This window comes from Somniosus microcephalus, chromosome 19 (assembly GCF_052327205.1).
Source record: "Somniosus microcephalus isolate GS21.2 chromosome 19, FLI_Smic_1.0, whole genome shotgun sequence".
Lineage (NCBI taxonomy): Eukaryota > Metazoa > Chordata > Chondrichthyes > Squaliformes > Somniosidae > Somniosus > Somniosus microcephalus.
In genome coordinates this window covers 35,220,144-35,245,385 of record NC_141005.1, presented here as the reverse complement: position 1 = coordinate 35,245,385, position 25,242 = coordinate 35,220,144, and the positions used below count along the sequence as shown (strand labels likewise).

At 43.8% G+C, this 25,242-nt stretch overlaps 1 protein-coding gene across 2 annotated transcripts in view; it reads left to right on the top strand.

Moving 5' to 3' along the window:
* rasal1a (RAS protein activator like 1a (GAP1 like)) overlaps positions 1 to 24,065 on the top strand; it is a 301,463-nt gene extending 277,398 nt beyond the window's left edge. Inside the window, exons 19-22 of one of the 2 annotated variants that reach the window (XM_085961524.1) lie at positions 6,344 to 6,479; positions 13,790 to 13,910; positions 17,176 to 17,255; positions 19,339 to 24,065. In XM_085961524.1, the coding sequence (XP_085817650.1) occupies positions 6,344 to 6,479; positions 13,790 to 13,910; positions 17,176 to 17,255; positions 19,339 to 19,484 (483 nt within the window). In that variant the 3' untranslated portion in view covers positions 19,485 to 24,065. The remainder of the gene's footprint in view (positions 1 to 6,343; positions 6,480 to 13,789; positions 13,911 to 17,175; positions 17,256 to 19,338) is intronic. The other variant, XM_085961525.1, reaches the window with a different exon arrangement.
* The last annotated feature ends 1,177 nt before the right edge of the window (positions 24,066 to 25,242 follow it).

Below are 25,242 nucleotides of genomic sequence, written 5' to 3'. Positions count from 1 at the left end.
CTCCTGGCCTGTGCTGCACTGAATTGTTGCAGACTCCTGGCCTGTGCTGCTCCGAATTCCTGCACACTCCTTGACAGAGACTCTATGGAGTCAGGCATCCTTGCCACTGCAGCCATGAGCTCAGTGTGCCTGCGTTCAGCCTGGACGGCCATTTCCTCCAGGAGCCGCACCTCCTCTGCGCTCACCGTCGCAGGACTGGAGGCCGCACTCACCCTCTAGGGAGAAGTCTGCCGAGCTTCCCCACCCCTCCCGCGTTGCTGTAGGCCGCTGGGCCCTGGAGCTTCACTCTCCTCCGACCCTTCCCCCCCGGCTCCCCTCCAGGGAAGACGTGTCCCCTTCATCGCCATGGGCTGGCGCGGCTGAGGGTGGCACTGATGGGCCGGCTTCCTCTTCCTCCTCCTCGAATTCGGAATCGCTGACAGTGGCAGCTTGAGGGCCCGCCTCCTCACCTGGCGATTCACCATCTGAAAGCAGGGAGGCACAAGAGTTGCTTTAGAGTGAGGACAGGGCAGCAGCGAGGGAGGCATGAGTGCTGCCATGCACTGCATTGGTCGGTCAGTGGCAAAGGATGCTGATCTGAGGCGCAAGTGGAAAGAGAGAGGTCAAAAAGGTGATGCCCTTACCATTGGTGCCCAGAACAGGGTCGGCATCTCCACTGGCGATGGGGCCAATCAGCCGTCCTGCCATAATGCGCTCCGCACACTGGTCGAGGTCGGAGAGCTCTTTGACGTCAGGACGGCCTCCCCCGGTCTCACGTTGCTTCCTCCGGTTGTGCGCCACCTTGGCCTGCAAGAGAAAGGGCGGCCTCTAAGTACAGTGTGAAGCCCTGATCTTGGCTGCACTGCCTCTCATGGTGGACTGGCCCTGACAGTGTGAAGCCCTGATCTTGGCTGTACTGCCTCCCATGGTCGAATAGCTTGTACAGTGTGTAAAGTGCTGAATGTGCAAGTGGTTTTCATGACAGTCCCATAGCTGCTGGATGAGGGCTGGCCCTTAGGGCTTTCAGGTCCCTTTGCCCATAAACTGAGGTGCACATGCAGGGATGAGGAGGACACTGGAAAGGGTACTCACCCTGACAACCCGAGTGAGGTCGTTGAACTTTTTCCGGCATTGCACAGGAGTCCTGGCAACCACGCTGTTGGAAGTCACCCTGTTTGAGACCTCCCTCCAGGCTTTCCGGTAGGCGCTGGGCAGCGGCCTCCTGCCACCTTCTGGGAACAGAACATGGCACCTGCGCTCCACTCCGCCAACCAGCACCCTCAGGTCACCCTCGCTGAAGCGCTGCGCTCTCTCCCTGGCCTTCTCCATAGCCCTGGGCGTTGCGCAGATGAAGCAGAAGTGGTCAGGCCTAGCTTGAAGGCTGCAGTGTGCAGGGCGTTGCAGGCAAACAAACCCACCCTCCCCCTTTAAGAGCTGACCGGCGCCAGAGTGTCTGCCGTCAATCAACAACTCTCCGCACCTGCGCTGCGCCCGGCCTCGGGGGTATCGCTCAGGACCGCCGGCTTAGCACCTAAAGATAGTCGTGCATCGCCTGTTTTAGTGCAGCAGCAACCTCTTGGGGCGATGCGACTGAATATTGGCAAAGATGGCGCGAACTTTAGCGGCCGCCCGACTTTAGCGCCCCGAACGTGGCTATACTGAATTTCTAGGCCATGGAGTTTTCTTCCCATCAGCTGTAATTACAACTGTAAACTGTCTGGTTTACCGTATTCTGGTAGCAGCAGAGAGCCATTTTTCCTGGGTGTAACAAGTTGCTGCCAGATTCACTGGCTTTGCCTATGCTCGGTATCTGATTGAGAACAATGCCAAGTGATACAGGAAACTTTGTGCTGTCCAGCACCGACGGGACCGAGCTGCTGCCGTTCCTTCAAAACTGCCGGACACTCCAGAGCTAATGTTGAAACATAGAGATTTTCTGCCAATCCAAGAATCGAGATTGAAAAATGTTGTTAGGTGAAATGGCTGAATGAGCTTCCAGCACCTCCCTCCTGCCCACATATTTCCCTTTCTTCTCTTGAAGGCTAACTCCGCATACAGCCATTCACCATATGCAACGCTAGACAGTGAGTGTCACAGACTATTTGAAAGTGTGAGAAGCATGACCGCCAAGACTGATCTTGACCTCAGCCATGCTCCCAACATGCACACTTATCAGCAGGGGGATCTGGGTGATTATCAGGTTTGGGAAATTTGGCTAATTTTCTTTGCCCTCTATCGTGGCCCAGGTGTATTGAAGCCAATGGTAGCCCTCCCATTGCTTACCCCAGCTTAGGTCAGTTACTCAGCACAACGGAGGATTCAAACTAACCTAGACAGCCAAATACCACATCACGCAGTGTGTTCTTTCACAGAACCATTGGGGGCACCTGGGTGAGCTCCTAATGACTAGCTGGCAACAATCAGCAGAATTATAAAAAGCTGGTCAACATTCAGCAGTGAATCTTCCTTCCTCTTGCAATTAATTGCGTAATCCCTGTTAAATCCTCAGAGTTTATGGCCCCTTAAGTGCTCAGTTATAGAAAACACAGGGAAAATATTAATTTGAATTGCAAGACAGCTTTTTTTTAAATAATAGTTTTCTTATTTTATAATATGCGGCTACAGTAACACAATTGAAAATGACAGAAAAGCTCTGGACAGTGACTTTAAATGGAAATTTTAGAAAAAGTTAATTGACAACAGTGTGTTAAGACTGTTTTCTTAATTATTGCAATTAATAATTGAGAAGTATTATAGAATATTGATCCTTAATTTCAAATGTTTTGAGTTCTGCTTCAAAATTAACATTCCTAATCCGTCTCTTGGTGAAGCGACAGAAAATACCTGCAGTGTACTCTAACTAAACCCATGGCGTAGCTGTCACAACATTGGACAATTATATGGATTTAGTTTTGTTGATATTTATAATAAAGGTTTCTAAGATATTCTCAGGAGTATATTCGGGAGGTCAAGGATGAGGCATTGTCTTGAATAGGTTAAATATACTAAATATAGTCATTAGTAGAGACTTGAGATATTGGGCCCTACTTCTACTAGAGCAGAGAGGAGATTGAATGGAGATTTTTAAAATTATGGAGGGTTTTAATAGGGTGAATAGGGAAAGACTGTTATAGGGAAAGACTGTTTCCTCTGGCTGGGGAGTCAGTGACAAGGGACTATCAATTTAAAATTGTCCTGAAGCGAGAAGTACAGAGACTTTGGGCTGAATTTTCATTGCGGAGGTGGGTAGGAGGCGGGATTACAACTTTTGGGGTTGTAGTCCCACCTCCATCGAGTTCTAGCCAACCCACGCGATTTTGACTTGATTGACCTTGTTGAGCCCGCCCAGTGGTCTCAGCAGGCCAATTAAGGACCACTCGGCAACAGGTGACGTCACAGATTGATATTTCATCTGTCAAGACCTTTTGACAGATGAAATATCAGTGTTTGACAGCTGTTTGAAGCTGTCAAACACTGACAATCTGTACTCCAAGTTAATTCCTTCCTCTCAGGATGATTTAGAGATCTCTCCAGAACAGAAAGCTGAATGCTGCAATTTTTGACAGCTCGCGGCCATTCTGCTTTCTGTGCCGGTGAGATGAGGGACTCCCAAGACCTAAAGGAAGGAAGGCTGTAAAGGTAAGTACATGCAAGTACAACTTCTTTAAACACTTTACACACACCAAACACACTTACCTCTGCACTCATGCACCCGTCACTCACCTGAACACCGGACATCTCGACCCCTCCAAGCCCTTCATCCCGACAGCCCGCCTCGCTAACTTGGCATGGTTTGGAGCCGTCGGGAATCCTACATTTCACCAATGAAAATAGGGATTAGGCTAAAAACTGCCTGTTAACTATCTATTAACAGGCAGTTAATTGGCACTAATCCCCTTCCCGCCTCGGGGAGGCGGGTCCCAGTGCGGGTCGGGTACCCGCCTCCTTTGAAACTGGCATGGAGGTAGGTTGGGGGTGGGATGGGTTTGTGCCCCCCCCCCCCCCCGATTTCGGGATTTTAACCCCCCACATGCCTCCAATCCCGCCTCCACGGCCCAATGGAAATCCTGCCCTTTATGTAGAGAATTGTTGAAGCACAGCATACTTTGCCACAGGGAGCAGTTGAGGCAGAGAGCATTCCATCTTCTAAGGGAAAAGTAGACAAATATTTGAAGCAGTGGAAGATACAGGTCTATGAGGAGGGTGCAGGCCGTGGCATTAGCTTTGGAGTGCTGTACCAAAGAGCTGGCCCAGACACAATGGGCCAAATGGCTTCCTGTGCTGTAAACTTCTATGATGGTAGACTCTTTTTCTTATGGAAAATAAATTAGTGCTTCATTAGAAATTTAATAGTGCAATTCCGTAGATGTGTGGGTGGACTCGCAAAATAATTGTCTTGAAAGAGGGTTGTTGGATATTTATGCAGCAGTTTATTCTTATGACCCAATCAAAACAGCATTGCCTGCCTATTTTCTGGGGAGGTGGAAGTTGCTTCATATATCCACTCCTCTGGGGAATGTAATTTCTTCCAATCTTTAATCTTAATGGATTAACTTTGTTAATTTTTTACTCCTTTGTGTCCCCTGGTTCTTCATTCACAATCCGAATTTTATAATCTGCTCACATCCTCATTATCCACACCTTACAGTATTTTAAAGAGTTGGATCATGACCCCTTTCTCTTTTCAAGAGACTGAAATTTCTGTCTTCGCTAATGTTAGAGAAACAGTAAACAAGAAAAAAGTTTGCAGGGCTATGGGGGAAGAGCAGGGGAGTGGGACTAATTGGATAGCTCTTTCAAAGAGCTGGCATGAGAACGATGGGCCGAATGGCCTCCTTCTGTGTGGTATGATTCTATGAGTCTAAGTAAAGAGTGATGAAATACTGTTTCTTCAGTAAAATGAATGACCAGAATTTCAGTCTCCTGGCTCTTTGTGTAGGTAATAGAAGTCTACTGACAACATTTTGGGGGTAAAATTCAACTTTGATGCGGAATTGGAGATCTATGAAATACAAGAACTCATCAAACAACAGAGAATGTCAGTGTTTGACAGCTTCACAGAGCTGTCAAACGATGACAATTCATCTGTCAAAAATTTTTGACAGATGAAACGTCATACGCTGACGTTCTCTGTAACCGGCTTCCCCTTAATTGGTCTGCTAAGCCCACTGGGCGGGCTTAACAAGGTCAATCAAGGGAAAATAGCGTGGGTTGGCCACAAGTCGATGGAGGCGGGACTAAAACCCGACAAGTGGGAGTCCCACCTCCAGAAGCTCCCCATTTACAAAATCCAGCAACTAGTTTCAATAATTGGATATGAAGTACCTTGGTTTGGTTTCATATTACGCAACAAGTTAAACAAAGTTAATATTGAAAGGTTGCTATTAACACAATTAATATGAATTGGAAAATACACTAACTATAATTTTAGGATCTGTATTGTAATATTATTATGCAATACTTTAATGACATTAGGCACAGTGGTGGTAAACTCACTGATCTATTTTCCCAGAGGGGAGCTGTGCTCAAACGGACTGCGGGTCAGAGCTAGTTGTGCTCTCTTTGAGCGAGGCTCCTTTCTGGTGAAGTTATCCTAGGTGTCAGTCGTGGCTCAGTTGGTAGCATTCTCGCCTCTGAGTCAGAAGGTGGTGAGTTCACCACCACCTCGCAAGGGCAATTAGGGATGGGCAATAAATGCGCCAGCAACGCCCACATCCCATGAATGAGGTTGTGGGTTCAAGTCCCACTCCAGAGACTTCAGCACAAAATCCAGGCTGACACTCCAGTGCAGTGCTGAGGGAGAGCTGCACTGTCGGAGGTGCCATCTTTCAGATGAGACGTTAAACTCTCTCAGGTGGACGTGAAAGATCCCATGGCACTATTTTGAAGAAGAGCAGGGGAGTTTCCCCCGGTGTCCTGGCCAACATTTATCCTTCAACCAACACCTATAAACAGATTATTTGGTCATTACCACATTGCTGTTTGTCGGAGCTTGCTGTGCGCAAAATTGGCTTACGCGTTTCCTACATTACAACAGTGACTACACTTCAAAACGTACTTCATTGGCTGTAAAGAGTTTTGAGATGCCCTGAGATCATGAATGGCACTTTATGAATGCAAGTCTTTCTTGAACTGTGCAGGTCATGATTAGGGAACAAAATGAAAAATGAAATCCAGAGCAAATACATCTTTCCTTTTGGACAATTCCATCAAAACCGGGTTTGTTATTTAGCAACTATATATCTCCATTAATTTCATATTGATCTGCCACACCTAAAATGGCTACCTGGTGATTTAAGGGCTAATAGGATAATGGCAAGTCTTTTTAACAATCAAAGCTGACATGCCTTTTTATTTCTTTTAGAATGTAAATGAGCTGAACCAGTGGCTGTCGGCTATCAGGAAAGCCAGTATCTACAATGAACGCATGCTTCCTTCCTTTCATCCAGGTTCTTACAGGAGCAACCGCTGGACCTGTTGCCTGCACACTGATAGGAGTGGTATGTTAGCAAAAATCTCACCATTAAAACCGAGCTTAGACATTAAAAGACAATTTCAGTCTGAAGAAAGATAACATTTACAGCTGGCGAGTTTTTTTTTATTCACATCATTACCTGAGCGAAACTGTGATGCACACTTGGATGAATTCTCATTAAATCAATTCTTATTTTTGACAACTTTTAAAAATTAAATGACTGTGTGTGACTCTAATGTTCGTGGATGTTGAATTTTCCCTGTCTGAACAGTCAAGCAGAAAATGTACTGCTATTCATTTTCCCTATATTCTTTTCATCACTGAGCTATCTCACTAAAATAAATGCTTCTTATGTAAAATGCAAAACTGTGATCTCATATTAAAATGGCTGGTGGCTCAAATACATATCTTATATATTATGTTCCTCTTCTTTGCCACTGGATTAAATTTAAAAATCAACCTTAAACTCAAGTCCTGCCTCATCAAGAACAGGTCTTTCCAGTTTTGAAGAAGGGTTTCAACCCGAAACGTCAACTCAAATTTCTCTCCACGGATGTTGCCTGACCTGCTGAGTTTTTCCAGCATTCTCTGTTGTTATTTAGGTCTTTCCTGTTAGTTGTGCTATGTGTAGTCGTTTTGTAATACAGGAAACTCTCGTTTAAATGGCACCTAAATATCCAGAATTCTCTATTAACTGGCAAAATTCATATTCCGAAAACAACACCTCAATAACCGGAAATGTTGCCGAGTCCGAGTAACTCGGCCACTGCGGGAGATTCAGTGGGGGTAGTTCTCCAAACTGCCACTACTCGGCTTCTTGGCGCTGTTGGAAGTCCGAACACCTCAATAACAGGAGTCTGACTCTCCCGCACTGCCGGTAGTCTCTTCCGATCCGCCATTTTTCTGTGCGTCTCTCCATCTTTATCGTGAATTATCTCTCCCATCTTGCATTATGGATTACCCTCAACTGGCAGTACTGTACTTAATCAAGCATCTTCCACCATCCGTTTAACACAACATTCTGTAGGTGACTACCCAATTACAGTATACTGCACACTTCTTGATTTTTTAATTTTTGTTTGTTAAAAATAGCCTCGGTAGATAACCCTCTCCATCATCCGGAATTTTTAATTAACCGGCACCATCCCAGTCCCGTCGGTGCCGGATACCAAAGAATTTCCTGTATTCATAAATAGTGAATCAGCACATTACATTTTAACATCCGACACCTGGGTTTGTATCTAGTCCAAGATCATTGGTTCAAATCTCCTCTCTATTCCAGCTCAACGGATCCTAAATAAAAAGAGCTTGGCTCATTCCCAACTGGTGGCTGCAGGCTCAGAATAAAAATTGCCCCCAATTGAATGCAAACTGTCATTAAATCCAATCAGAAAGACTGGTGTGTGAAAATGTCACACTGCTGTAGTAAGTGGAACTAAACCCCTTCCTGTTATACCTGACCTGGGAATGCTGGATACTGACACTGGATGCAGAAAGTGTAGATAAAAGTTTTATTCATCAACACTCTCATCTTTCGCCCTGATGAACCTAAAATATTATAACTGCAATAGGTACATGATTGTCCTCTCTCTTCTAAAGGTCATTTAGGTCACTAGGTCGGCTAATACTCTCAAATTTGATTGAAATCCTCTCTCCACTGAGCCCCAGTGATAGGTTTCTTACCGCTAATATTTGATAGAGCATTGTAAAGTCGTAAGGATGAAGATGCATTACCACTTCCAGTGCCTACAAGGGCCGCCAGTCAGAAAATCGAGTCCATTTATTCCATGGGCAATTGTGGGTTTATTCCTGGCTAACATTGAGTACACAGAAGTTTTAAAGGCAAGATTTATAGGAGGAAAGATCTATTTTCAGTGTGATTTAATCATGTATTACATATTGTGGTATTTTCTAACTTCCTTAGTCTAGATTATTTTTGATTCTCATATCTTAGTTACTCTCATAGGTGAATCCCAACTCCCCATACTTTTGCGAGTGTCTATCCTATCCTTGAGATCTCAGTATGATTTTAGTAACGTCTCTGGGAAACGAAAGGCAAATCCCGTCTGGTAAAATTCCTTGTAGTTATTGGACTTACCATGTGTCTCTACAAGCCAACACTTCAGTCTTCACATACATGGCCTAGAAGCTTGTTGGTGCCATGCTCATTCTTCAAGCGCAAAACAGGCGTTTTAAATTGGGCAGTTTTAAGTTTAAAATATTAAAGCAATTTTATTTTACAAATGATGGACAACCATAAAGGAACAGTCGTACAATATAGTGACATCCTCCCACCTCGCTCCTCGGGTGATCAAAAGTAGTAAGATCACAACTCTAAGAAATAAGTTAACCCTTTGCAAATAATTTTTAAATAATACACAAATAATTCAACTTCACCTGGCAGAGCGATCACCCGCCTGTTATAGAACCCGTGTCATTTTCATGTCATTGATTTCAGCTGCCTTCCAGTATTTCGTTTGTTGCTGTTGTGGGAGCCTAATTAAGACTATTTCTTGATAATTCAAACCAGTTTTTCTCTTTCAGTAGTTTCAAATTGATTGGTTCCTTCTCTGAGATTTTCAAACAGACTGTTTGCTTTGAACAAAAGAGCTCTTTTTATACAAAGCCAAAATACTGCAGATGCTGGAAATCTGAAATAGAAACTGAATATGCTGGAAATGCTCAGCCGGTCAGGCAGCATCTGTGAAGAGAGAAACCGAGTGAACGTTTCAGGGCGGTGACCTTTCATTCTGATGGATGCTGCCTGACGTGCTGAGTATTTTCCAGCATTTTCTGTTTATAGCTCTTTTTATAACCTGGAAAACTCGCCAAGGCTTCTTCGGCAGCACCTCCCACACCCACGCCTCTTCCACCTAGAAGGACAAGGACAGCAGGCGCATGGGAACACCACCACCTGCAAGTTCCCCTCCAAGTCACACGCCATCCTGACTTGGAAATATACCGCCGTTCCTTCATCGTCGCTGGGTCAAAATCCTGGAACTCCCTCCCAAACAGCACTGTGGGAGTACCTTCACCACACGGACTGTAGCCGTTCAAGAAGGCGGCTCACCACCACCTTCTCAAGGGAAATTAGGGATGGGCAATAAATGCTGGCCTTGCCAGCGACGCCCGCATCTCAGGAACGAATAAAGTTCCCAGAATTTGGTGGATTTTGGATGTCTGACCACTCAAACTTAAAAATAAACTGTCAGTCTTGCACAAACTGAACCAATCACACACCATTGTTTAAATTTGAATTATTCCTATCTTCAGCCTGTGACTGATCAAGCAGTGTATCGGGTCGGATTAGTACAAGATTCTGGCTTAGGTGACCGTTAACCTCCTTACGTATTACAACTGGATTTAAAGAGTCAGTCACCAAACCAAAACTAGATACTTAGGAGTGGAATTTCCTGTAGGGACGTAATCGTGAAGTTACACCTGAAATGACGTCCATTCGTGCACCCATTTTGCCGATGTCTACTCACACCCAAATTTCCTGTCAATCTAATTAACATAATGTAAAACGGGTTTAAAAATGCCAAAATCAGTGTAAACAATTGGGTCCCGAGGAAAGCGCCAAACTCACACCACATATTCCTTCTTTAAGTATGAAAATTAAAATTTCAAGTCATCTCTCATTTAGGCACAGCGGGGGAGAAATTCGGTTGTTAGCGCCACCGATTAACGCCTAAAGAGGCCGAGAAGTGGGGCGTTAGCCAATTTCCGGGTGGGCGCAAGGCGCCTAGTGCTTTGCCCCATATTGAGCATGCATTTAGCGCCGGCGCTAAATCTTAGCGCCCGCTCATGGGCGCAGGCTGATTATGATGTCATTTGAGTGTGCAACGCCGTTTGGGCGCCCCGGACCGGAAATTCAGTGGCGCCCCCCTCCATAGCGCCTGGCGCTAATAGTGACAGCTTACCTGGGCCTTACCAAGTTGCTCTCGGGCTGGAGGAGCGTTATTTAAAGGGGACTGGTGTGGTTTAAAAGCGGCAGCCATTTTTGGAGCACAACTTCCTCGAGAGCTACAAAGAGTTGCTGAGCTGCACACTGAGTGCCATTTGACCACTGAGCCAGCACAGGCAGACGATCTTCAGCCTTCTGACCATCACCTTGCTGTTGGTGAGCCTTGACAACGGGGAACCTTCCTGTGGGCACTTATTATGGGGGCTGCATTGGAGGGGAACATCCTGCTGCTGAATCATCTAGAAAGGGCACTGAGATGCTGGGAGAGGGGGGCGAGCATGGCCAGATTGAGGAGGGCCAACAGACGTCGCCACAGCAGACGTTACGCTGGCAGGGTTTTCCGACAGCAGTTTTCCTACATGAACATGCCGGAGGAGCAGTGTGTCAGAAGGCTGCGATTTAGAAAGGAGGTGGTGACTGAGCTGTGCCAGCTGCTTCAGCCAGATCTGCAGCCTCAGATAAGGTTCAGGATATCTCTGTCGGTGGCTGTGAAGATGCCTGCTGGCCTGAACTTCTACGCGAGCGGCTCTTCTCAGGCTGCACGTCAGAGGCTGATCAGAAGTAGCTTCTAGGCCCCTCTCACGGAATGCTTGCTACCATTCCAAGAACAGGAATGGAACCGGTCTGATACCCCCAAGCCTGTGAAGGGCAAGATGCATGTAAATAGAAGGCATAGCCATTGTAAATGAAGAAAGTGTTTCATTACACAAAATGTGGTTCCCTCAAATATGAGAAAGCTATGGCAACAGAAAGCAAAACTAATACACTGACACATAACTGCCTCTCACACCCAGGAGACTGTACAAAACAAAAATCACATTCCGACCATCTTCCTTGGCCTTGATTCCACTGCGCCAACCAAAGCATCCAATGCCCCATCAGTGAGGCGTTCCGCCCTCTGCCTCACCCTTTCCATGTCTTGCTAGGCTGGTGCGCCACAGGTAGGCTCCCACCGCTTTGAAGGCCTACAAGGCAGTGAGTGTGTCTGGTGATGCCAATTGACCTGCCCCTTTAAGAGCTGGCCGGCGCCAGTGTGTCTCAGGGAAAGTGATTATTGACAGCACCCTCGCTGCACCCCGCCGCCGCTAAATTGAGTTGCGCCGCCGGGTTAGCACCTTAAGAGTAGCGTGCAGCGCCTGATTTAGCGCCGCAATCACCTTTAGGGGTGCTGCAACCCAATACCGCGCTAGGTGGTGCTAAATTGCGCCTGGCGCTAAACTTTGCGCATCACCAGGACTAGCGCCCCAAACGCGGCTATACCGAATTTCTAGGCCAGAGTGTTTAAGAACATGTATGTTACCGTTGCCACTTCAATGATGAGCTGATTATATTTTAATCAACACAATTATAAACATGAAAAATTCAACTAATTATACCATGGTTTCATTGGGAAGGACAATTCACAACTATGATCAATTTTTGTAGGCCGAAGATCAGCCATGCTCTTATTGGATGGCGGTGCAGGCTCAAGGGGCCGTATGGCCGACTCCTGCTCCTAATTCTCTTATGCTCAATCGTGGAAGCTTTTCAATTTTTAGTGTGATTTGTACTGATGCCATAAAAATGCATTCAAAGAAACAGAAAATACAGAGCCGGTCTTAATGAGGATAAATGTTTTAAAACTCTCAAAACACCGCAATAAATCACCAGAAAAAATGACTTTGTTTCCTGCTGTGCCCAGAATTCTGGGCTTAATTTTACAGCTGTTTGAACCAGTATAATTGCAGGAAATTCACTTTAGCCTGGGGACGGAACCAGTATAATGAGCCGAGATGCCTTCTGGTGCAGGGATTGTTAGACCGGCGTAGAGCGAGGAAATTTGGGTGGAGTGTAATTACGTGTGTAACACATTTGCACCAGAGTTTCCTCGATCTTTTACACCGGGTGTTTGCTTTACGTCCCAATTACACATGTCCCTAAGTGCAAACAGGAAATTCCACCCCTTAGTTTTGTTGCAATATCTTACAGTGGGTATTTGATCTAAAATGACCATGGACTAAAATAATCATCCACTTTTGTAAAATTGATTTCAGCTGTAATATTTGACATTGTAATGAATGGAAATGGTTTTGCAATTTAAATGTGTTCAAATAATTTGCTTTTAGTGTAGATTTTAATTAGTCTACTGTATATATTTATTGTAGTAACTCTGATGCCACCTCAATGATCAACTGATCATATATAATCACCACAACTATAATCATGGAGTGGGCCTTTGGCGTAGCGGTAGCATCCCCGCCGCTGGGCCAGAAGGCGTAGGGTTTCGAACCCCGCTCCAGACAGTCCCAGCAAGTGGAGTCAGAGCTCTGGCTCTAAATTCTGGGTTGACATCCAGCGGGATACTTGCGTCTGTGGGTGTGGGTGGCCCCCCCCTCGTATGGGTTGTGGGAGCCCGTAAAACCCTCCCGCCATAGGACTAACCACCCTAATGGCTGGTACGAAGATGGTTACAGTCACGGAAGGGACATTAATCGGGGCCAGAAATCCTTCCACCACTTCATACAGTTCCCCAAAGGGAACAGTATGAAGACACATACAACAAACTATAATCATGTGAAAAATTCAACTCAATTATATCATGGTTTAGTTGAGAAGGACTATTCACAACTTATGATCATTTTTTCTATCTGTTTGTGCAGTGCTTCTTATGCCAAAATTGCTTGAAAATACCTTTTTAAATATGGCATGTATGATTAACTAGAAACATAAGAATGATCAACTAAAAGTCCCTAAGTGAAAGTATAAGTTAGCTTATAAACAGGAAATGCTGGAAATACTCAGCAGGTCAGGCAGCATCTGTAGAGAGAGAAACAGAGTTAACGTTTCAGGTTGGTGACCTTTCGTCAGAACGTAGCTATATTATAACTTAGCTCTTGAAAATTGCTCATGTGACAATATTCAGCATATCCTCCAAACCAGTGGACTTTAAGAACAGAGTGACTTTATAGTTGAATCACTGTTTCAAAGGAACAATATTTGCACCTCAAGCTTCCAGTAACTCTCTCTATTCCTTTACTGGGCACTAGGCTTATTTAGTATATGGCATGAATTTTCCAGTATTCAGTCACACGTCCAACATGTTACTTGGTAGATCACATGGGACAATTACACTGTTCAAGTTTGGAAATACAACTAGGTAGAACTTCCCTAATTTCATCCAGAAACATTTATACTGTTCTCCAAATTCTCCCATCGCCTTCGACAACATTCAAACACATTTTGTATTTGAATTAAATATCTAAACAGCTTTTAACAAGAAACAGCTGTCAATACTTCCCGCAACTACAGTAAACACATCATGACATAAACACAATGACTACAATATTTGATAATCCTTCTGTGTTGCTTATTTTCCATTTGTTTAACAGTTCGAGGATGCAGCCGCACGCATTCCGCCGTAACCCTTGGTGACTGGAGTGACCCCCTCGACCCTGATGTCGAGACGCAGACTGTTTACAAGCAGCTGCTACAAGGCAGAGAAAAGCTGAAGTAAGTAACGCAAAATGTTTCCCATTGCCCCAATCCGTTGCAATGTAACATCCTAGTGTCATCTAAATGTACGCTGTAAGTGCAGAATCTCCAAGACTTTCTATTTTAACTTCAGTAGCAGAGTGGTACAGGCCATTGTACTTAAGTGCATGCTGATTTTTCATGATGTATATTCCTTTAGAAGGAATGAACATACAGTATACATTAGTATAAAAACTAGCTTGGTTACCAGAAGTTTTACTTTAAAGTAATAGACTTACCTTTGGGTGACAAAGGAAATGGCCGCTAGATTGCCACAGAAAGCAGGTGGATCAGACACATGCAACGCTATAAAAATTTGCTGGAAATACTCAGCCGGTCAGGCAGCATCTGTGGAGAGAAAAACAGTGTTAACGTTTCAGGTCGGTGACGAAAGGTCATTGACCTGAAACATTAACTCTGTTTCTCTCTCCACAGATGCTGTCTGACCTGCTGAGTATTTCCAGCATTTTCTGTTTTTATTTCAGAATTCCAGCATCTGCAGTATTTTGCTTTTGTGCTATAAAAATTTGTTTCTTCCCCTTTTCAAAAGATATTTTTGTCCATCTCTTTGGGTCACCCACCCAGCACACCCCATTCTTTGAGTGGCAAGGCTGTTTCCGTGCCCTCTCAGAGCTGCATGAAGCTGAGTGACTCACCCGTCTTTGTTTTTTTAAATAAATGATTTATTCTCGGGGTGTGGGTAATACTGGCAAGGCCCATTAGTTACCCTCAGAAGATGGTGGGTCAGCTTTTTTGTTTTTACAACTGAGTGGCTAATAACCACATGGTTGGGGACTGGAGTCTTATGTAGGTCAGAGCAGGTAGATGGATGGCAGTGTCCCCTCCCCGACGGACATTAATGAAACAGTTGGAATTTTGCAGGAACACCACCCCCTCCCCGCCCCCTCCCCGCACTCCTCCCGATCTTTCCAAAGATCTAAAGCGCTGCTCAGTGATGATCTTAGTGGCTGCATGGGCCTTGTCGTATCTGTGCTCCACCTCTGCTCACGGCCGTCTCAGAGGTGTTCAAGATGGTAGCCTCAGTCTCCAGAAATCAACTTTGCGCTTTTCTTTATGGCTTGAATAATCTTGGCACCGTGGACCCCCTTTAAAATAACTGCTGCCTGGGGGAGTGGGCATCCACTTGCATGATCTGTTTTGATGGTCACGGATGACCTGCACTTTTATGGCGTGTAGTTTGTGAAAGTAAAGACGTTGCGTGTAAAAGCCCAAAGAGCTGCAAGAAGTCGTCAATGACGCCTTGACCTTTGGTGCATCCTGGCGTGCAAGAAATGCAGTGCCCGCTCATTCTCATTCTGCATGGAATAAAAGGATGAAATTGTTTGCTTGCTGTGCAACGCATCGGTCACCAGCTGATGTCTCTGTATACTGTAGATTGATTAATGTTGTTGATGGAACCTGAGGCATAAAAGTTGAGGGCTGAGGTGACCTTGATGGCCACTGAGTGTCCTGCCTCTGTGGTGGGGCTTAGCTAGAGGACAGCTTCTAGAAGATGTGTCATTGCCTCTCGAATCAGGCAGTTGTCCTCAGACATGGCAAGGTAGGTGTGCCTCTTCCTGCTTGTGACTAATGGCGGGTACAGGCAGTCTATCTCGTGTAATGTCACCCGCCTGGCATCCCTCCTTTCCTTCTCCTTTTGCTCCAAATAAACCAACAATTATGGGACTCCCATTGGAATGCCCATGTTGTAAATTATAGGTGCTGCAACTAAAAATATTGCAGCTTGAACCCTTGTCTCAAAATCATTTTTTTTTAAAAGCACTGACAGGAAAAGAGCAGGAAAAAAATCTCACGCACCACAAATCTCCACTCACAGTGCAGTGTCAAATTTCGGAACTCAAACACCCCAAGTCTCCCTTTAAACGGTCAGGACAGCCACACCTGCTTTATTCAGGCAGACTATTGCCCAGTGCATTCCCGGTAAGATTTGCGGAAGATTGTGTGTGTGTGCTCATCTGCATATTATTACCATTGATTTTCACATTGTAATGAAGCTCGCCTGTTTTCAGTCTCAAAGTTTTTTTCCACTTTACGCTTCCCCTGCAGTTGTGCATAAGGTGTGTTATGGGTTCTCCGCCTGATTTCCCAGTGCTTGTCCCTCCTGCTGTGCCCCGAGCACCAGCAGTGGGAATGAGAAAATAGACCCTCAGGTTTGCAGTAAGGACGATGCTCCTCATAACATAATATACGTATTCTCATGAACACTTTTTGTTACAGTAAACTGTAAGCTGCAGCTAATTAGATTCTGTTTTCAAAATCATCTTATTGGAGTAAGGTAACTCCGTTGTTGCAGGGAAAGCAGAGTTCCTGTTGTAATTGACAGGGGTAGATTTCTCCTGCCATGGTCACGTTGTTTGAATGAATGAACACAGGAAGCACTTAGCAAAGCATGATCAATCATGCTTGTTGCTCAGGAGGTTCTACTGAGACTGAAAATACTTGCCCAGAAATGCAAGGAAATTGAAACCACAGATTATACCACTAGAGGTCAGTACTTTACCAGTCATTGCATACAGAGTAGCAATTCAAATCTGCGACTAATTCAATTTATTATTTCTAAATTTCCTCCCTCTAGGTTAACACCCATTCACTATACTCCCTACAGTGAAAAACTGGTATATTAAATAAACAGCGATGGCTGACAATAAAATAATAAAGTGTAAAGCCTTGCCTTAATGGCAATGATTAACTGTTAGTTAGAAAATGAGACTGAAATGGTTCGGTGAAGCATTCATTGATAGTATTTAAATTTAAAGGGTACTGTTCTTATAAAAATTGGGATAACTTTATTGTGTGTTTGCCAAACACTGTATTACATTAACATAGTTGTGTTGAAATGTACCGTTGCAGATCAAAAACACCATTATGTGTTGAAAATGTAATTGTGTCGTTTGCACATGAAATTATCATGATGAAAATGATAAGTGGCTGTGTCCCTTGTTCTCCCTCCTCAGTGATAAAGATGGCACTGCCTCTGTGAAGTGTGGATATTTTGTCCCTGTAAAGTGCTGATTTTTTTTCTCATTGATGAACGTATTAACAAATACTTGAACTGAGAGCAGCAGCAATGATTAATTCGTGAATTGTAAAAGACAATGTTACTTGTCAGTTGGAAATGATTTCAAATAAAATTAAAATAAAAGTACTGTATTGTGTTACAAACATAATAAAATGCTCAGACTAGAACACTTTCATAACATTGTTTCCTGTTTGCTGTTTTTAGAAAGAAGTACCTTGAATCTTCAGATGCAGGAACAGTGATGGACCAGGAGGAAAGAATGCACGGTGATGGGATTAAGGAAGGTAGGTGTCGCTCAACATTAACAAACGTTTACACATTGGAAGCATGTATTTATTCAAGGAGCAAATATCTTTTCTAGAATTAGTAAATATTGTTGTAACTAGTAAATGTTGTACTAGTTGAACCATTTTGAGTATTGTTTTTGTTGTAAAAGATTATGTGGCATAAAAATATTTCAAAGGTGTATTGACTGAAAATTAAATCTATTGCCAATAGCCTGTGAAATTACATTGCACTTAAAACTAGTTCTATAGAGGATCCCAGTGATATCATAAACCATAAGAGCAGTTTATAACTGTCCTTTGAACCTTGAAATCAGACAAGATCCTTCAAATCAGTTCACAGTATTTCCTTTTGTAAAAAAAAGTAATTGCTATATCCCATAGAGCTGGTAAGCAGTTCTATTGCTTCTTTGAACCTGTGGAATGAAAGGGGCAGTGGTGATGCTATCTGACTAGACATTAGTGCACGGTCAAACCATTAATGTAAGTAAAGCCAGTGACTACTTGCACAGTACGTGTGAAAATATTTTATACCTGACTGGTGGGATTCTATTAGATTCTATGAGAGGGTGAAAATCCAGTTTACTGTCAAGTTGGTGGTTCAATTCCAACCAGATGGCAGTAGGTTCAAACCCAGAACTGTCTCCTACTTAATATTGCTTTTCTTCACTGGTTGAGTTGAATTTGTTTTGATCGAGGTTGCTGGCATACAATAGCGAGGCATTTTATCCAGAGATAGGAAAAGCCTGGCAAGGTCTGGCTTCCCATTCTTGAACTACACTGTCTGATAGCCAGTCCCCAGGAGGTAATGGCTTACGGTCGGACAAGGCATTCTTTCAGGGTGTTGGATGTGAGAAGTCCTCGTGGGTGTGGGGAGAATGTGGGAGTAAACAATGGGAAACAAAGGGGGAAAGGATTGCTCTGGTCACTATGTGTGGCAAAGTCATAAAGATTTTCTTTTTGAATCGCTTACAAGGTCACGACACTCAGTGACCAGAGCAATTCTTTTCTAAGAAAAATTCATTGGCACATTTGCTGTAGGTTCTGAAGGAAGTGTTTCTAAAATATAACATGCAAAAAATCTCTAACGTACAAATATGGAAGTTTCCACTTTGAAAATCCAAACAAACAAACAGAAATGGAGACAGTGCTCTCGATCTGGGCCAGCGTCAGATTGGAGCCAGCTTTGTGCTCCAGTAATCAAAACTTCAAATATTCCATGGTTTAAAACTCAAAGGGGGAAAAATTCAGTTGTTTGCGCCTCCCGTTAGCGCCTAAAGAGGGCGCAAAGCAACTAGCGGCCGGGTGCGGCGATGTTTGCGCCGCTCGCGAAATTAACTGGACATTTTGCGGTGGTGCTAAACACTACCACCACGATCTCCTGCGCCAGCAGATCGTGACGTCAGTCGAGTGCGCAACGCCCCAGTAGCGCCCCGGACCGGATATTGAGTGGCGCCCCTGCCTTACCGCCTGCCACTAGCAATGACAGGTTGAGGGGAGCGTTTTGCAGTCAGGAAGGGACTGGGGGAGAGCTATTTAAAGGCGACCGCTTCCTGCCTTTTTTTGTTGGTGACATTTGTGTACCATGCATTCTGAGAGAGAGAGAGAGAGACTTCTGGAGAGATTCAACGCTGTGTGAAGGAGTTTTGGGTACTGAGCAGCACTTTGCAGGTTCATTTTGATTTGACCTTCCTTGCTTCGCCCGCGCTCTGTGGTAGCGCCTCGCTCCTCGGACTTTGCGCCTTAAGAGAGGTGTGTAGCGCCTGATTTAGCGCTCCAATCACCTCCAGGGGCGATAAAAGCCAAGTTTGCCGTCAGAGGCGATAATTAGCGCCAGGTGCTAAACTTTGCGCACGGCCGATAATGGCACCCCAAACGGGGCGATACTGAATTTTTCCCCCAAAGTTATTATAGTTTGTCAATGGCTGACTTTAAAACCCCAATTATAATACTTATTACTGGCAATGCTGTAAAATTGTTTTGATCCAAATGTTACATTGAGGAACTGTGCAATATTGTTTGATTAGGTTAAATTGCAATGCTGTGACCTCATAACTAATGAATCAAAAACTATCGCACACAGCAGGAGTGAAGAGTCGCTCTTTTCATGATCGAAGGATGGCAGCAGCAGCCAGACTTCTGGATGTCATACAAGACCTTGAACGTGCTCATCAGGCATTCGAACGCAGAGAGAAAGAGGAGCAGGCCAATGAGATGTTAGTTCCCTGAGTCACACTGATTTATTGTGGCTAGACATCTGAAATACCACAATTCGTGCACTATGTGCAGTGTGCCACAGACAGGTCTAGATGTACAGTGGATTTAATAAGAGCGAATTAAACAATTCAACTCTCAGCAAATTGAAACAAATGTGCAGATGCCAGTGAATGACACTGAGAACTGGGGGATGGGTCAGACTATCTTTCATGGGCTGCATTGCTATCACAAGTAAATTGTTGTAAAATATTAAAGAAAGAGGAATTGTTGTCATATCCAAAGCAATTTCGGGGAAGTGTTGCTGATTCTTTGCCGTTTAAAATTAGGAAAGGGATTTTATCTACCATTAACGCAAGGAAGCTGAGGACAAGCACCTTTTAGTGCAGGAGTAGTGACTATATTCTGAACACCTTCCTGTCTGTTCATTGGAGAAGATGTTTCGGTGCCGTGCATTGTCTCCGGTAACTTGTAATTGTACCACAGGAAGCCAAAAACAATAAATGTCTGTGAAACTATCCAACACAGCCAGATGTTGAGAGCCAAGCGTCTGTATGGCGGCCCTGCTCCACAGACATCTACGTCAGCTTGCCAAGGCATCACTGCGCTGCTCAAAACTGGTTCAGTGGAATCACAGCTAATTGTAGCATTATTTTGTTGCTGGCAAAGATTGTTATGTTGTTCCAGCCTGAGCTGTAAACCTTTGTTTTTGTTGGCAGGAGGCTATCTCACTGGATTTTAGTAATGCAGTTAAGTTAAGTGATTTATGACAGTCACGAACGTTGTGAAGTGAATGGCATAATCTTATATTGTAAAGGGCTTTTATCCTTTCAATTGATCTGTCAACATATCTACTTTTCTGACAGGCTGTTAATGAATTAATCAAATTGTTGTACTGCTTCAGGATGAAAACCCTGTTGGTAATAGTACACAGGTTACAATATGAAGTACAAAGGCCAGGGTTTTTGGAGGTAATTAATATTTCATCAGATAAGTCAGGCTGGCCAATTTCAAATTTGCTTGAGGTGTGTTATTAGCACAAGGTGTCAGGTTAGGTTTTCATCTTTAATGCACATTTCAATTGTTTCTGCAACTTCTCGGTGAAATAACACTTTCTGCCAAACTGGTTGGAAAGGTTGCACAAATGAAGTGTGTTGGAAGTTTTAAGTGTTATGTGTTGGTGTTTGTTTTAAAGATTATGTCACCAAATGAATGTATCTTGCAGAGCAGGCTGCATACAAACCCCTCTCCATTTTGTCATACTTCCCCGTACATATATAAACTGACAACTGGCAAGATGGAAATATTTTTGATGCAGTATCCATTGTTTTCAGTCCCCGCCACAAACTCCGTTCCCTAGCCACTGACTCCATCCCTCTCCCTAACATCTGACTGAGGCTGAACCACACTGTTTGCAACCTTGGTGTCATATTTGACCCTGAAATGAGCTTTCGTCCACATATCCGCAGCATAACCAAGACCGCCTATTACCACCTCCGTAACATCGCCCGTCTCCGCCCTTGCCTCAGCTCATCCGCTGCTGAAACCCTCATCTTTTGTTACCTCTAAACTTGACTATTCCAACGCATTCCTGGCTGGCCTCCCACATTCAACCCTACGTAAACTTGAGGTCATCCAAAACTCTGCTGCCCGCGTCCTAACTCGCACCAAGTCCCGTTCACCCATCACCCCTGTGCTCGCTGACCTACATTGGCTTCCAGTTAAGCAGTGCCTCGATTTCAAAATTCTCATCCTTGTTTTCAAACCCCTCCCTATCTCTGTAATCTCCTCCAGCCCTACAACCCCCCCTCCCCCCGAGATATCTGCGCTCCTCTAATTCTGCCCTCTTGAGCATCCCTGATTATAATCGCTCAACCATTGGTGGCCGTGCCTTCTGTTGCCTAGGCCCTAAGCTCTGGAATTCCCTGCCTAAACCTCTCCGCCTCTCCACCTCTCTTTCCTCCTTTAAGACGCTCCTTAAAACCTACCTCTTTGACCAAGCTTTTGGTCACCTGCCCTCATTTTTCCTTATGTGGCTCGCTGTTACATTTTTTGTCTTATAATACTCCTGCGCAGCGCCTTGGGATGTTTTACTACATTAAAGGCACTATATAAATACAAGTTGTTGTTGTTGTACGTATCTGTATGTCACCGTGAAAGAGGTTATGCATAAAAGTGCAAACACCATAAGAATTTGTAATTATTGAACAACGTTATTTATTAAAGGTCCAAAAATAATGTGTGGGTTTGTGCATGAATATTCATGCCTTGCAAAGCCCCTTTCAAAAAACAGCCGACTATGTTAAACAGATTGTTTAGCAGCTGTTTATGTTTAAATAGATCACTTTGTCCAGACATAAGGTGCAGTTAGAATGTAGCAATTTTCAGAGCCTAAAATACCTAACAGTAACGCAAAGTTACGGAAGAAGCTATTTTGTAAATATTTGAAGCCAAGGGGGCTTAAAAATGTTCTTTGCATCAGCGTTTGCATGAATTGAAATTTATTGGATGCTGTGGAGGTTTGCACCCAAGGTAAATAATCAGCTCTTTGCATTTATTTCCAACACATCTCTGTGCCACCAGACTTAAACCACGCTGTAGGCGATGAAATGCCTCACACAGCACAGGAAGTTTAATCAGTAATATCTCCCCCAGATGCATGGGTGAAGAAACATTTTTTTAAAGTTTGAAAGTGACGCTAGGGACCATTGGAATGCCCCCCTTTCAGAGCCAGGCCAGTATGTATGTATGTTATAATCTATAAGGAGATTGATGGCATTATACCAACCTTACAGTGCCTCAATGTGGCATTGTTGGCAGTGTGAGTCAAATGCCCCCATGGTGTTTAATTTGCTTTGAAATTGAATTGGCTCCATTTGCAGCACCACATTAATGTAAATTTCCATGTCCTGCCCTCTACAGAGCAGTAAATCCAGCACAGCTGCTAATGGAGGAGAGAGTTTAAAGTAAGATGCTAATTTAATACACCACCAAATAGTGTTAGCAGCATCATTCTGGGACTAGCACTATTTAATGGCAGCGCTACCATGATAAAACTCCAAAAGAGTAATGTCATGCAATGGAAACTGCTGTAAAACGTATGAGGCCAGTGGAATTTGCTATGAATTGGATATATTCCTAGAGCAAAATTGATAAATCGCCAAGAAAATGATTTTTTTTGGGGTCAAAATCAGAAATAAATTTGAGGAGAATCGTCGCTACTTCAGGACACACCTGAGATTTTGCTTTTTCGGTATTAAACTCCAGCCTGCATTATGATTCTTGGAAAATCTTTCATTTTCAACTAGCTCTTACCTACCACATCTTGCAAAGATTTACATTGGGCTTTTTTCAACCTATTTTGTTAATGACACTGTGAGCCATGGACTGGCCAGTGTGCATTACTCCATTTAATAATTTCCACAACCAGCAAGACTTGTATTAGTTAATTTTCTACACAAGTTAGTAGTTGTGCTGAGGCTAGTGGATGCATAGAGCCGGTACAAGAAAGAAACTCTTGCTTGTAAAATGATTTTGTGACGGTTGCGAAATCTTTCTTCGATAATTATTTTTAATTCAAACTTGCAAAGCCTTTGGGTTAAATGCTGACCGCCAGCCTTCAGCATTCACCAGTATTTGTTCTGCATTGCTCTGCCACAATGCTTATATGACACGTAGACTTGAATCTTCTGTCAATGCAGAGAGGAGGAAAACAAACTATTATGAGTGAAAGAGGAAGAAGCTCCCATGTAGCCACTGCCATTTTACTTGCTTTGCACCAAAGCCTTTATTGTTGTGACATAGATGTTATTTTGGCTTCTAGTTGTAGGCTGCACTCGAACGCTGAGCTGAAGTGATTTAAATGCAAAGATCCCACAATGGTTAGTGTATCCAGTTGTTATATTCGCTATGTACTGTACAGTGTAGCATTACAACAGATATTGGTGCATGGTGTTAAAGGTAATAGAAATGTGCCTGCATGTACTCTGATTGCCGAGTGATTGTGGTCTATGTATTTTACAGTGTATGTTAATGATACTGTGATTGTGCAGGTGAGGATTCTGTTTATATGTAGATACACGTTATCTGAACACATGCCAAGGTGGTAGAGTGGCCCATGTATATCAGCACTGCCTTAAATTTGATATTGTAAGCATATCTGAACAACCTTTTTACGTGAAGTTTTTTTTAATGCATCCTTTGTATATTGGGCATTAATATTTGCTGCCTGTGAATGGATAATGATTTGTACTTATTCTATAAAATGGTCTTGTGTGGCTGAATACGAGTCCTCAGCCGTGCCAGTGCATGATCCATGTGGAATAATACACGGCCAAATGATGTTTGCCAGACTTTATTTATATAAGCGTTTTGTAAAAGCATCAACTGTGCTATTTGCTGAGAGTTATCAAATTAAATGTATGATCTCTGGGCATTTGCCTTAACTGTGATGACTTCTGTCAGAAATTAGGTTCTGGAATATGTGTACTTTGCACAGCATTAATAATAATTCTATGTACATTAATGTGCTATTCATAGTTTTTATCATGGATATTTAAAAACAGTTAAAAAAATTAAAATGTTATTCGGCACACAACGATCTCATTTTGTTATCATTATGCACTTCAATCTCCAGCTGAACGGCTGACTAATGCTGACGAGCATACACGGCTTCTCTGCTACCGTGTGTGCACTTTCTTAGGAACATAGGAATTGATAGACGAGAAAGGACCAAGGTCCATCTAACATCCTGGTAGTCACATGATACAATGATAATGGAGTTCTTAACTAATCATAGCAATCAATCTCTACCAATTAGTCTACAGCAGACCCAGAAATGATGTAAGGAAAAGCCCAGTGGGGGAGAGCACTGGGAACCATAGGTCCAAAGTCACCTTTTTCCTCCCAAGCATGCTACGTTTACCATGTCATGTCTCAAATTACTCTGATACTGCATTCCAAAATGTTACTACCTGAAACAACTCTATCTAATTAGCATTGGAATGAATCACTGTTAACAGTGGCTTATCAGAGGAAGGCAGCATCAGCCAACTTCCTGGCACCAGGGGTGGCTCTGCTGCACAGGACGGGAGGAAAAAGAGGGGTAGAGCTATAGTAATAGGGGATTCTATTGTAAGGGGAATAGATAGGCATTCCTGCGGCTGCAAACGAGACTCCAGGATGGTGCAAGGGTCAAGGATGTCTCAGAGTGGCTGCAGAACATTTTGGAAGGGGAGGGTGAACAGCCAGTTGTATTGGTACATATAGGTACCAACGATATAGGTAAAAAATGGGATGAGGTCCTAAAAGCTGAATATAGGGAGTTAGGAGGTAAATTAAAAAATAGGACCTCAAAGGTAGTAATCTCAGGATTGCTACCAGTGCCACGTGCTAGTCAGAGTAGAAATAGAAGGATATTTCAGATGAATACGTGGCTAGAGGAATGGTGCGAGGGGGAGGGATTCAAATTCCTGGGACATTGAAACCGGTTCTGGGGGAGGTGGGACCAGTTCAAACCAGACGGTTTGCACCTGGGCAGGTCCGGGATCGATGTCCTAGGGGGAGTGTTTGCTAGTGCTCTGGGGGAGGGTTTAAACTAAAATGGCAGGGGGTTGGGAACCTGAGCAGGGGGACAGAGAAAAGGGAAACAAGGATAAAAGCAAAAGACAGGAAGGAGAAAAACAAAAGTGGCAGTCAGAGAAATCAATGGTTTAAATAAAACATGGCCACAGAAAATAATAATTCTAATAGGTCTAAGAGCGTTAAAAAAACA